This window comes from Spermophilus citellus (assembly GCF_964194105.1).
Source record: "Spermophilus citellus genome assembly, chromosome: 2".
NCBI lineage: Eukaryota > Metazoa > Chordata > Mammalia > Rodentia > Sciuridae > Spermophilus > Spermophilus citellus.
In genome coordinates, this window is record NC_138183.1 from 185,165,476 (window position 1) to 185,179,652 (window position 14,177).

Sequence of the window (14,177 nt, forward strand, 5' to 3'; positions counted from 1 at the left end):
CGGGAGGCGCAGCCTGGAGTGGGTTTCCTGGAGCTGAGAGAAGAGAGGGGGCGTAACCAGCAAGGAGGGACCGAAACCTGGCTCTCTAAGGCATGGGGTTGCGGACAATACGGAGGTTTGGGGAGACCCTAGAACAGAGGGTCCCGTTAGGCGGGCATAATGAAGGTGAGATGCTAGGAGCGCAGTCTTTGGAGGACTGAGCGGTCCGAAGCAGTGCTTTACTTCCTACTACCTGAGTGACCCAGTTTCTTCATCTATGAGTGGGAATAAGAGGCGTACACTAGACAAGGAATTGCTGTGGTGGTTGAGTTAGATGCGTGCCATCATGTCTACTGATATACTGGCATGCAGTGAGCCGTCCGTAAGTTGTTATGGTAGCTATCTTTAAACATTAGTGGGATTTGCGGAGGAGGACAGGGAGTGTTGCAGTGGAACTAAGGTGGCCGGGGCAGGGTTTGGCGGTGACAATAAAGGCAGAGGTTACAGCGTGACCTGGAGAAGAGGTGGGCTTGGGGGGCACTGCAGGGATGGGGTACAGACCCTGGCCTGATAAGGGCCGACTGGTGGTATGACCTCAGTGAAGGTAGGCTCCAAGGAGAGGATGGCACGAGAGGGAAGTGGGTGGAGGCGGCGCCCTCGGGGACAAGCGGTGGCGAGGCTGAGAAGCTGGCAGGCTTTAGGTTTCCCGGGGGAGGAGCCGGTCTGCAGCGGGCGGAGCTGCGGGCTGGGGCCGGGCTTAGGCTAAGCGCGGCTGCCTGTGTCCCTCTCGCCTTCACATCCGCGCTGCTGCCGCCAACCTGAGCCATGGGTTACCCAGCCCTCCTGCTCTCGCTCCTGGTTTTCTTGGCACCCGGGACCTGTATAGACCCCCGGCGGGTACTAAGGACCCTCAGCAGCCTGCACTTGCCAACCAACCCCGCATCCCGGTCCTCTGTAGCCAAGAATTACTCAGTTTTTTATTTCCAACAGAAGGTAAGGGGGTGGGAGGGGGCGGGGAAGCTTCGAGTTCCCGAGTCCCAACCGCTGGGACCTCGGTCCTGTAGAGTCCGGGCATTGGAGCTCACTCTGAACTTCAGACTCCCTGATACCTAGGACTGTCCGGTCTTTGGTTTACACATTCCAGAGGATGGCCTCAAGTCCCCCAATTTAAAATTTCTCCTCCCACTGCCAATAATTTAATACCATTCCTGGCATCCTTATTTTTCTGTCTTTGAAACAACGGAAACTTATTCTCTCACAGTCTGAAGTCCAAGTGCACCATCCTTTTCATTCAGTCCCTCTGTAATTGGCCACAGCAGTCACTTAAATTCCCCTAGCTCTTAGAGAGTTCCTCAATCTAAACTCCTTTGACTTCTAAATTCAAATTATTGAATGCCAACCCTGGTCCTTAGTCTTTGGTGACTGTCATCTTTTGCCCCAAGGCAGTCCCTAAATACAAGTTCTAATGTCTGTACCTATTAGATAATATAGAATATTAATGCAATCTAAAATGATAGCTTGTCATTTCAGGATCATCTCAAAGATGATTTTGTGGGCCTTTCATTAAGAGTTTTTGGCTGTCCCTGTTCCCTATCAGACTGAACACATGGCCTGTGCCTGTAAAAGAAGTTATAGGCATATGGCAGGATTTGAGGTGGGTGTTGGGGTCACTGACTCTGATCTGTGACTTGAGTTTACAGTTCTAAGACAGGATTTATGAGTGCTTTTATGGTTGGCTTATGGCATTTGGTATTACCCCACAAGTCTAAATGGAAAAGTACATCCTATGTGAAATGACAGGGAATTCTAATGATTCTACATTTCTAGGAGCCTAAAGATAGGGATTAGAAGGAGTGCAAGGGTCTGATCTTGGCATTAGGAGTCAGACCAGGATTCTACCCTGGTAGCTCTGTGATCTTGGGCAGGTTACAGTTTGTTGCTGAACTTATTTTCTTGATTTTCTGGGGTTATGGTAATGGTTAAATGGGAGCAGATGACATATCCCTAGCAGAGTAGCTAGTCTGAAGCAGGCACTTAATAAATTTATGGTTACTGACCCATCTGAATTGCATAGGAATTTAAAATAAAGGAATGGTATGAATTTGTAGAATAATTTATAAGCAAAAATTTTTAACACAGAAAATTGAATTTGGATTTAGGAAGAGAAAGTGTTTTAATTTTAGCAGAGATACCAGGAAACAAGAGTGTTTTTCTTTGGAAACGCCTTTAACTCTCTCTGACGTAGCTTCCTCATTTGCAAATTGACAAGGACCACTGTGTCTAATACTTTACTGAGGAAAGTTAAGGGCTCCTTGGGGGAACTAGCTTAGAGGGAAACTAGTTGGGTGAAGCTTGTCATTTCAGGACATGAAGTGGAAGCCATGTTAGGTTCTCCAGGGTGGCCTCCCCTGACCTCTTTTTATCTGGAGCTCTCTGTTTTATTTGTTTCATTAACATTATCACTCATGATAATCTTCATTCATCTTCAATTGGCTAATCCCCCCACATTTCAAGCATCTGGCCATATCACTCACTAGTTAGATCCCAGCACAGGGCTCTTTACCCAGCCAACCTTTGCTCACTAGTTTATATTTAGTTTATACATTAGGGCAAAGATCCCACACATGTATTTATTACCATAATAATAAGTATCCTTATATCAACTCCAATTGAGCTTTTTATTTTTGAGAAAAAAATTCCATACATATTTATTGCATAATTGCACTTATAATAGTTGTCAATTTCAGGATCATAGATTTTTATATGGGACTGTGTAAATTCAACTTCAATTTTTTTTAGTAGAGCACATATACTTTTATATCTTTTAATAATAAACGTATAAGCCTCAATTTTCATTTAGGGTTTAACTTTTTCAAACTTTATAATGTTTCCTTTATCTATAATTATCTCATCTAGGTGACCATGCTAGTCCCAGAAGTCCTTATATACACATAAAGGATGTGGTTTTATGGAATGGTCTCTGTAAAAAGGCTTAGCCAATAGCTTTGTTTCTCTCCTCCTTAGAAATCCTTCATATCTTTGAATGCTTGCAGGATAAAGGCCAAATTCCTTGGCATGGATTCCATTGTTTCTCACCACATAACCTCTCTGGCCTTTCCAGCTTTCTGTCCTGCCATAGTCTCCTGCTTCTACTTGCAAACACATTTACTCTTTCAGTAACATAGAACACAGGCTCCAGTGAATTTTACTGTTTAGAAATTCTGTCTGGAATTCCACACTTCTTTTCCACTAGTTAAACTTATCCTTCTATCCCAGAGGAAATGTTATCTTTTCTGTCAAACCATGACTTCTTTAGGCCAGTTTAGATCATCTTATTTTAATCCTGCACACTTATTATTTTATACATGTCCTTCCTACTAGATAGCACTCTTCAGGACCTACAAGAGCCTATCAAAAGTGTAAGCTTTTTCTGTTTCTGGTCTAGGAGGAGTGTTTGGGGAAGGGGCAGAGATGCCATGTTTAGTAACAAAGGTGCCAAGAAGAGTCCCTTAAACAGCCCAAGCTGCAGACCAAGGAGATGGATGAGGAGGCTTTCAAGCAGAAATAAAAAGAGGAAATGAAGAAATTCGAGGAGATAAAACCATTGAAAGTTGGGGTGGGGGTGGGGGATCTGGCCACAGGTGGACTTAATAAATCTAGCAAGATAATGATGACACTTGAATCCTTTCCTAGATATATGGATTCTTTGCTATAATATCTTTTGCCACCTATGGCTAAAATGAGTTGTTTTCTTGGAGTTTTCTGTACATTTAAGAGTAAACTTTTATGCTGGAAGTGGTGGTGCATGCCTGTAATCCCAGGGACTCAGGAGGCTGAGGCAGGAGGCACAAATTTGAGGGCAGCCTGGGCAACTTAGACCCTGTCTAAAAATAAAAAATAAAAAAGAGCTGGGGATGTAGATCAGTGGTAGAGCACCCTTGAGTTTAATCCCTAGTACTGGGGAGGGGGGAGAATAAACTTTTGTTTAAAAAAAAAAGTACATGTATTTATAAAGCACAAAATAATTTTTAAGTTAACATAGTATACTGTCATGTGTAACTAATTAAAACAAATAAAAAAAGTTAACAGTAATAATTAAGGGAGTGAATGACTGACTAAAGAGAGCATAAACAAATGTATAACCACAAACAATTTTTATTTTTACATCTTACTCTTCCATTTTTTTGCTAATTATTTTTCCTTCTTTTCCAAAGTCTTCAAATGTTGATTGAGTAGGAATATTTAATTTCTTTTACCTGAAATAACTGAATCAGGAGATCAGAGGAATGACATGCCCATATCACTTAGGTACATGATGGCTCTGGGTATGTGTGTAATGCCATTGTCATGAAGGACTCTGGGATTCTTGACTTGTCATTACAGTTTTTACCACTATTGATTTCCTCTCCCATCCAAACCTCTCAGGCTGTAATATGAGTTCTGAGGTCATTTCACTATGTAATGTGGAATGGATCCTGTCAGTCTTTTTCCTCAGTAGCAAAATAGGAAACAAAATTTACTGTATTAATTTTGGTTTCTTATAATTGTGTGTGTGTGTGTGTGTGTGTGTGTGTGTGTGTGTGAGAGAGAGAGAGAGAGAGAGAGAGAGAGAGAGAGAGAGAGAAAGTGAGTCAAAGAAAGAGATACGGATCTTGAGAGATTTATACTAAGGAATTGGCTAATGCAATTGTGGAGGCATAGTAAATCCAAAATCTGCTAGGTTGGCAGGCTGGTGACCCAGGGAAGAGTTTTAGTTTGAACCCATAGATGGTAGGTAGCCTGTTGGCGAAAGCCAAAATTCCTTCTTACTGAGGAAATGTCTTTCTTTTTCCATTAGGCCTTTAACAGATTAAATGAAAACTATTCTAGTTGGGGAGGGTAATCAGCTTGACTAATTTGAATGTTAATCTCACCCATAAAAATACCTTCATAGAAACATCCAGAATAAACCTTTGATCCAATATCTGGGCACTGTGGCATGGCCAAGTTGACATATAAAACTTAACCATCCTATCTACCAAAGTTGTTGTCAGAGTTAAATGTGGTAAAACATGAAAAGCACATGTATAATTCTGGGAACATAAGAATTTAAGGAACTCTTCATAGTTTTATACATTTTAGACTAATCCAAAAGCAGGACCATGGTGAAATGCCTCTTCTTGAAACTGGAGGTCAACCAGTGGTTCCCGACCATTCCTATTTAATTAGTGATCATGGTCCCTGTTAGAATTCTGTTTTGGCCCAGCATTAGACTCATGGCCGCTAACTCTTGTATGGTCTTCTAAACTCATTTCTTAATTGTTGGTGAGAAGATCATATCACTGGGCTAAACTTTTGATTTATGTACATCCCTCGTGGTTTTGCTTTCAGTTACTGGTCTAGGTTCTGCTTTTCAACTTTGCCACAGTGGCCCCAATGCCTAGTAAAATGTATTGGGTCCCTTGGAAAGACATATCAATACTGATCTTTTTCCTTATCCTCACTATCTGTCTTTTTTCTTTTTTTGTGTTAGTCAACTCTCTGTCACTGTAACAGAATATCTGAGTTGAATAATTTAGAGGAGGAAAGATTAATTTTGGCTCGTGGTTTCAGAGGTTTTAGTTCATGGTTGGCAGGCTCCATTGATTTTGGGCCTGTGGCAAGGCAAAAATGGTGGGGAGTATATGGTGGAGCAAAGTGTTCACCTCATGGTAGCCAAGAAACAGAGAAGGATGGGTAGGACCCAGGTACCAATATACCCTTCAAGGTTATCCACCCAGTAACCTTTTTCCTCCAGCTAGTCCCCTCTTCTAAAGTTCCCATCACTTTCCAATAGTACCATCAGCTAGAGACCAATTCTTTAGCACACAGGCCTTTAGGGGACATTGTAGATCCAAACTATATTATCCTCTAATTTTGGCTTCTACTGACAACCTTTCTCTGAAGCCTGGAGTTATCCCAAATATTGGGTGAATTCTGAACTGATTTCTGTGTTTGGTGATACAAAATCATTTTTGGAAGGGGCCTTAGAGATCATGTAAACCACTCCTTAAATATGATGGATTGATCTTGATTTAAATTATGGAAGGTGGGGAACTGATAGAGATTGAATATGACAGTAGTTAAGACTACTGCCTTTAGAGACAAATAGGTTTGAGAATGAATCCTGTTTTGCCATTTTCTCAGTGAACTTGACATGTTTCTCTAAGGCAACCCATATTTTCATAATCAGCAAAAGGTGCATAATTACACTACTATCTCATGGGTATGTTGTAAAATGAGGTAGTATGTGTAAAGTACTTATTTAGCACAGTGCATATCACTTAGTAAACAGTAAAATGTTTTTTTTTTATCTTGCAGTTTCTTAATGCTTTAATCCCTCTTCACTCAAAATATTTAAATCATTTCTTATAGCTAAATAGAAATGATATATTAATATAAATATAATATTGTGGAAAATATGAGAATCTGTGAGAACTATTTTTTTAACATAAATACTACATATGTGACTTTATCAATGGGAGATAATTTAATAGACTCATGGCACAGGAATTAGCATTTTTCCTTGTTTGAAATAGTTTTCCAACATATCAACTTTGACATCAAAAGAAACATATTAAACTATATCTCTTATTTTTATGCTATTTTGAGTTCTGGTAAAGTGTGGAGGGAAAATATGGTAATGAATATCCTTTTAGGATTTTGGAACATTCTTTTTTTTTTTTTTTTTTTTTTGAGAGTGACAGTGAGAGAGAGAGAGAGAACTTTTTAATATTTATTTTTTTTAGTTCTCGGCGGACACAACATCTTTGTTTGTATGTGGTGCTGAGGATCGAACCTGGGCTGCAAGCCTGCCAGGCGAGCGAGCTACCGCTTGAGCCACATCCCCAGCCCATATTCTTCTCTTCTTGACAACAATAGTATATCTGATACCATCTTTCTGATAGCTGAGTTTTTAATGTTGCAGCTAGTGCTAAAGTATAATTTCAGTAAAGATTAGGTTTTTCACAATCTTTGTTATATTTTCCTGTCAGCATTTTGCTGGGACTTTGTGCTTTTGAAGATTTAGATGCTTAAAACATTTTCAGTTTTGGTTCTAGTATTTTGCCACTAATTCATGTTATGATCTTGGGCAAGTTATTTATCTCTTTAGATTTTATTGTACTGATTTGTAAGATAGAAGGATTGGATCTGATGATTTCTGATTCACCTATATTTCTGTTCACCGAGTGCCTCCTATAGGTACTGCACACGAGTAGTGGGGATATGGCACAATTCTGGATTTTGCCCTAACACTAATTACCCTTGGTGAATTGAACCTAAACAGTTTTTTCATCTCAATTAAGATACAGACCCATGTCATATAAAGTGTTTGTAAATTAAAAATTAGTCACCTCTATTACTGGTATAATATTTATGACAAGAGTATTTTCTGTGATTTTAAAGTTTATTTGGTTATGGGTGTATGGAGAAACGAAGCAGAATCCTATGATTCTAAAACCTTAATGGTATTTCTGATTTGTCTTCATTCTAGTGCCTTACATGGTAGTTCTTTGTTTTATAATTTTTAAATGTGCATTATAATTATACATAATAGTAAGTATAGTAGATCTTTTTTTTTTTTTTTAATCAGGGATTGAACCAGGGGTGCTTAACTACTGAACCACATTCTCAGCCCTTTTTAGTTTTTATTTTGAGGTAAGGCCTCGATAAATTGCTGTTGCTGGCTTTGAACTTAACAATCCTCTTACCTTAGCCTTGCAAATTGCTGGGATTACAGGTGTGCTCAGCGTATCCAGGGGTAGATCATTACAAGGAAATTCTTAATTTTAAAAAGTGACCATAGATTAAAATAGAATAATAGTAATGAAACATGCATTACATAGGTGTGTAATACACTAGTAATGATGATCTGCTTGCTACTACTTATGGTACCATATGGGAACTTTATATGCCCTAGGTCCCATGCTACAAACTTGATTGACATTTGCTTATCTAATCTCTATAACTGTCCTATGAAATAGATGCTATTATTATCACACTTTATAGACTAGGGAAGGATGTAACAGAGAAATTAAATCCTCAAGCTATACTGCTTATCCATTTTGTTTTTTCTGAACATAAGTGGAAGAGTTTCTACTTGTAAAATGAATGTCATGACCTTGTTTGTTTTACTGGTCAGGATAGGCTAGTTATGTCGCTATACAAAACTCCAAAATTTTAGTGACTTAATCCAAGAAAAATATGAGTTTTCCTATATTTTCAGTGGAGTGGTCAAGGGACTTTATTCATTCACTCAGAGATTGAGTAGTTGATGGAAGCCTCATCTCAATGTATGCTTTCATGATAACCGAAGCAGTGGATAAAGAACATGGTAGGTCTAATGTAAATGCACCAACCTGTAAATGACATATATCATTTCCTTTCAGAATTCCTTGGTCAGCACTGTTAAATGCACTTAAGTACAGGGTGGGAGACAAAAAGTATTGACTTTGAGTGCCTAGAAGGAAAGACAGCACTCCTGACTATGATAACTGCTATACTCAAGTCACTTAACCACCTACTCACCTTCTACCTCTGTACTTATCTAATACCTTTTATAATTCAGGCACTGGGCTCAATCCTGGGAACATAGAGATAATTACGTTCAGAAGGACCTTAAATTATACTTGTTGACCATTTCAATACTCAAATTTATCTCTGAAAAACATGGAAAAACACTGAAACTTTTGTTATTTCTTAGTATTCATATGGCTACAACTCAGATTACTTCAAAAAATATTCCTGAAGTGAGGCAAATCTATTTTTCTTATTAAACTTGTCATTGTCATATATATGTATGTATATTATATATATTATTCATTCAATAATTAAAAACAATTGATTTGCCTTTTTATAATGAAAAAATTGATTTAGAGATTTATATAAAAATTTTAAGTGTGCTTTGTTAAATGGTGGGACATTGTTTGAAAAGAACTTTCTTCATTGGTATTTTTTATTATGTATTTAAAAATATGTATGTGATTGGAGAATATGAAAATCTTTTTTCATTTTTATTCACAAGTTTAAAAATCCTAGTTACTAAGCTGGGCATGGTGGCATGAGCCTGTAATCCCAGCACTGAGGAGGCTGAGATGGGAGAATAACTTGAGCCCATGTATTTGAGATCATCTTGGTCTACATAGCAAGACATGTCTTTAAAAAAAAAAAGTTGTAGTAGAAAAAATCCTAGTTAAGCCAGGCATGGTATCACATGCCTGTAATTCCAGTTACATGGGAGACTAAGGCGGGACAATTTTAAATTCAAGGCCAGTTTGGGCAACTTAGTGAGACCCTATCTCAAAATAATAAAAATAATAAGGGCTGGGGGTGTAACTCAATGGTAGAGTGTTAAAAAAATTCTCAGGTATTTTTGTTTTACTAACAATGAATGAATGAACATTTATTGATTATGTACTCTTGGCCAAGTATTTTACTAAACTCTTTTAAATATCTGTTTGTAATTATTATAATATTTTGAAATAAATGATTAATAGATCATTTAATTGAGGTTCATGAGGCTTTTAAAGGACAGTATTGTGAGTCACATTTTAATCTGTTGCTTGTGAGATCCATGATTTTTCATTGACATCACAATGCCTCCTGTTTTAAGAAGTAGTAGCAAAACTCATTTCTCTGTTTTTCTTTCCACATTGTCTTTACAACAACCTTGTAAGGTAGATATCCTAATTTTTAGAAGTGAAACAACTGAACTTCAGAAAGGTCAAAAGGAGGAAATGTCCAAAAATACTATTTGTAAAATCTCCTGTTTTTTCAATCCAAAATTTAAATAATTAATGGTTTATCTATTAAATGAGATATTATTGATAATTAAAAATTATTGTCTTTAGGTATGTTTGACAATGGAGGAAATTTTTCATTCATTAATGATAAATGAAAAAAATAGAAATCTGAATGTATAATGTTGTATTATTATTCCATTTTTGGTTGCTATAACAGAATACCTGAGGTTAAGTATTTGATAAAGAGAAAAGGTTTATTTATCTCACAGCAATGAAGGATGAAAGTCCAAGCAGCATGATGCTGGCTCTGGCAAGGTCACCTCTGGCTAAATCACATCACTGCAGGAGCATGTATGAGAGGGAGAGATCACTTGGTGAAACAGGAAGCAGAGAGCATGGAGGAGCCAGTCTTTTTCTTCTATAACAGCCACTGTCATGAAAGCTCACTCCATGACTTAATCCCTTCTGAGGGCAATATCCCCAGATAACCGAATTGCTTCCCACTAGGCTCTACTTCTTAAAGTTTCTACCTCTGAGGAGAACCAAGCTTCCCTTTGGGGGACAAACTGCATCCAAACCATAGCAAATCTCTCCAAATTCACTTAGTTGGTTTTCCTGTATTGTGGAACAGGGAATTGAAACCAGGATCTTGTGCATGCTAGGCAAGTACTCTGTCAATGAGTTGTAGGCCCTGCCCTTTTCATTTTATTTTGAGACAGGTCTCAGGCTGGCCTTGAATTTTTTTTTAAATTAATTATTTATTTTTATTAGTTGTTCAAAACATTACAAAGCTCTTGACATATCATATTTCATACATTTGATTCAAATGGATTATGAACTCCCATTTTTACCCCGAATACATATTGCAGATTCACATCAGTTACACATCCACTTTTTTACATACTGCCATACTAGTGTATGTTGTATTCTGCTGCCTTTCCTATCTTCTACTATCCTAGCCTTGAATTTGGAATCCTCTAATCCTAGCCTCTTTGATAGCTGGGATTACAGGTGTGTATTAACAAGCCAGGTTCACTTTAAAAAAAGAAAAAATGTATTTTAATTGAGGGCCTAGTGTGCTAGACACTATTCTAGGCATGAGGCACAGAGAAAATCAAGTACAAAAAACCCTGAGGTAAGAAGTATGTGCCTAGCAGGAGCAACTATTAGGCCAGTGCAGCTGGTAGGTAATGTCCAAGGAGGGAATAGAAAGGGAAGAGGGCAGAGAAGAGATAAAGGGGCCAGATTGTGTTGGGACATATGGGCTATTTTTAGGAATTTAGCCTTTATTTAGAATGAGATGAAAAGCCTTTGGAGCTTCTGGGGCAGAAGAGTGGCATCTGACCAATGTTTTAATAGATATTCTCTGATTTTTGTGTTGAGAATAGACATAGTAGGATAGATATGGGAAGACTAGTCTATTGCAAAAATTCAGATTAGAGACCATGATGCGATGGTATCTTAGATTATGTAGTAGCAATGGAAGTGTGAGTTCTGGATACTATTGAAGATAATGCTGAGAGATATAGTTGATGAGTTGGATCTGTGGTGTGAGATGAGGAGGTGAAGATGACTTCAATGCTTTTGTCCTGAATTGCTGGAAGGATGGAGTTGTCATTTACTAAGATTCGGAAGGCTAAAAAAGAGTTAGTTTGGGAAAGGTAGAAGATGAGGAATTTGCCTCCAGATATATCTGAGTCAGGAGTTCAGAAGAAAGGTGGAGCAGGAAATAAACATTTGAAGCTGTCAGTTTGCAGATGGTCTGTAAAACCACGAGTCTGGAAGAGGTCAAAAACGTTGGTAAAATGTTCTTTTCTTTTAAAGATGGCCTTCTCAACATTGTGGTATTTAGAAGTCAGGGAAATGACCAATTAAAGGGATTGAGAAGGAATAGTCGGAGGAGGAAAACCAGGAGACTGTGATGCCCTGCAAGAGGGCATTTCAAGGTGGAGACTAGATTTAGCCATATAGAGTTGAGGGTGATGATCAGTTTCTGTGGGTGATGAAAAACCTAATTGAAGTAGATTCAAGGGAGAATGGGTTGAGCTGAGTTGAGGCTGTGAGGGTAGGTAATCTTTTGAGGAATTTTGCTGTAAAAGTGATATAGAGATATGAGAAGTGGGGTCTCATTTTAAAGATGGGAGAAAGAATGTATGCTAAAAAGGAAACGATCCCCAGAGAATGATAAAGTAATGGTGCAAAAAAGAAATAGAATTGCTAGTGAAATATCTTTGCATAGGCAAGAGGATCTAGTGAAAAAACAAGAATGAGTAATTTGACTATAGTAATGCTGGGGAAAGGTACTTTATACAGGCACAGATGAAGGTAAGAAGGAGTGTGGTTGGAGTTTGGGCACTGTTTTTCAGAATGTGTCTGTTTTTTCAGTGAAATAAAATGGAAAATCATTAGGCAAGAGTGAGCAGGAGAAAGAACATAAATGCTCTTCTAGTAAAGAGGGAAAGTAAATGGACTAGGGAAAAAAGAATTTGGGTGCAGAACAGTTTTGAAGTCCAATTAGCATGGCTGTATGTTCTCTGACTGCATTTGGTTTCTTGGATATGACTGTAGAATTGGTGGAGAGTTCTTTTCAACTTTGAAAAGGTTGACTTCCCTTTAACCAAATGAGTACAACAAAGTGAAAGAGAGACCCAGTGAGTAAGGGACATTGTAAGGGAGTGATTGATTGTACTCATTGGCTAGGGGATGTAAGTGAAATGAGAAGAAAGTGAGGATGTGAGAAGAGAAGGAATAGTGAAAGGGTGGATTATGAGTCACAGCAAAGGTTGAAGGATTTGGGGAATCATAATAGAGGGACTGAACTAGAAAGATAGAGGACGTGGAGTTCTCGACATTGGGAGTATGGTGGGAGTAAGTAAGTGGAATGCCAAAATCTAGAGTTTGACTATGGGTTAATGACTAGGTAAGGTAGATGGAGGATGAGCTTATTGAAGGAAAGGAAAAAAAGGAACCAAAGGACCAGAATAATGAAGTCACCAAGGATTTTGAAAAGAGTTATATTGAAGTGATGGTTGAGTAAGAAGCAAAAATTGTTAAGAAAAAATTTTTAAGTAAACCGGGGTTAGTACATCACTTAATGATTATAGCAAGAGAGGTGTTAGGTGGTCTACTTTGATGGCAGTTTTTTGTTTTGTTTTGTTTTTTTTGTCATTGGGCATTTAATCCAGGGCCTTGCACATGTTAGCACACACTCTTATCACTGAGCTACACCCCAAGCCCTGATGGTGATATTTTAAGGCAAGGAAGGAATTAGGGAGAAGGGAGGGAGAATTCCAAACCAAGAATACCTACCCCACCTCCATGCCCAGTGTTAGGAAGTATTTGGGAAAGATCAACCCCTCCTGGAGAGAGTCAGGTACGTTTACAAGTATGTTTATAGCTGCCCAGAGAAAAAGAGGAAGAATGTAAAGTAAAATATTAACAGCGGTGAAAGGGTGATGTTTTATTTTCTACTCTTTATTTTTCTTGTTTTTTTTTTTCAAATTATTTATCATGAACCTGTGTCATTTCATAATCCATTAAGCCAAAAGTGTTATTGAAGAGAAAAAAAGAAGTTGATCTCTCCTGGCTGACATAGGCCGTATGGGATGGCATTCGAGCTCAGGCCTTGGGACTCGGCCCCACTAGCATCATGTCTCTGGGTTGAAGGGCTCTTCCAGTTCTCCTTCACTGCTCAGCTGCAACTGCTTTGATCTCTTTTCTTCACAGCATCTTACACTTTGTCTTGTATACACAGCTTGGACGGGATGCAGAACTCATTTGAGTGGAGGGGGAGAGAAAGAGCAATGTTCTTTTCTACCTCATTTCAACCTAAGGTTTTACTGAATATAAGAGAAGGATAGAGAAGAAAGGAAAGGTTTCCAAGAGGATTTTTTGTCTATGTGAAAGAGAGGGATGAAAAACCAAAGTTCCCCCAAGTAGGACCAGAGCATGTATTTCTCTAACTCTCTAGCCCCTCCTATCTGTTTCGTTTAGTCCCTTCTGCTTTCTTGTAGTGGAAAGAAGCTCATACATTTACTTCCATGGTTTCCCACAGGGCTGGGAAATAAAAAGTTAGTAAGCAAATGAACATTAAATAAGTAAGATTACAAATTATAATGGCTACCTTGAAAGAAATAAGCAGGATAATCTGTATGAATGTGGGGACAGAGGATGGAAATGTCTATATGTCAAGGTTTCTCTGAGGAAGGGATTTTGAACCTGAGAGGAAGCAGGAAGACAAAGTCCCCAAAGCTTGAGATGGCAGTTATTTTTGGCTCTTTTACCTCTCCTAAGTTAGGCTGATTCTATCCTATTTTTACTCCTGGGCCCTTCACCTCTGTTGCTCTCTACACCCCCACTAGGAGAAGAGTATACCAATTCATCCTGTCCTCCCAGCTTCCTCCAGTTCTCCCCTCTGCTGTTGGCACCACAGCTGTC

At 38.5% G+C, this 14,177-nt stretch overlaps 1 protein-coding gene across 3 annotated transcripts in view; it reads left to right on the plus strand.

The window, feature by feature from the left end:
• The first annotated feature begins 23 nt into the window (after positions 1–23).
• Positions 24–14,177, plus strand: part of PRCP (prolylcarboxypeptidase) — a 76,577-nt gene continuing 62,423 nt past the window's right edge. Inside the window, exon 1 of one of the 3 annotated variants that reach the window (XM_081280169.1) lies at positions 24–165. In XM_081280169.1, the coding sequence (XP_081136295.1) occupies positions 160–165 (6 nt within the window). In that variant the 5' untranslated portion in view covers positions 24–159. Of the gene's footprint in view, positions 166–209; positions 973–1,613; positions 1,634–14,177 lie in introns of those variants that run through there. The other 2 variants (XM_081280167.1, XM_081280168.1) reach the window with 2 other exon arrangements.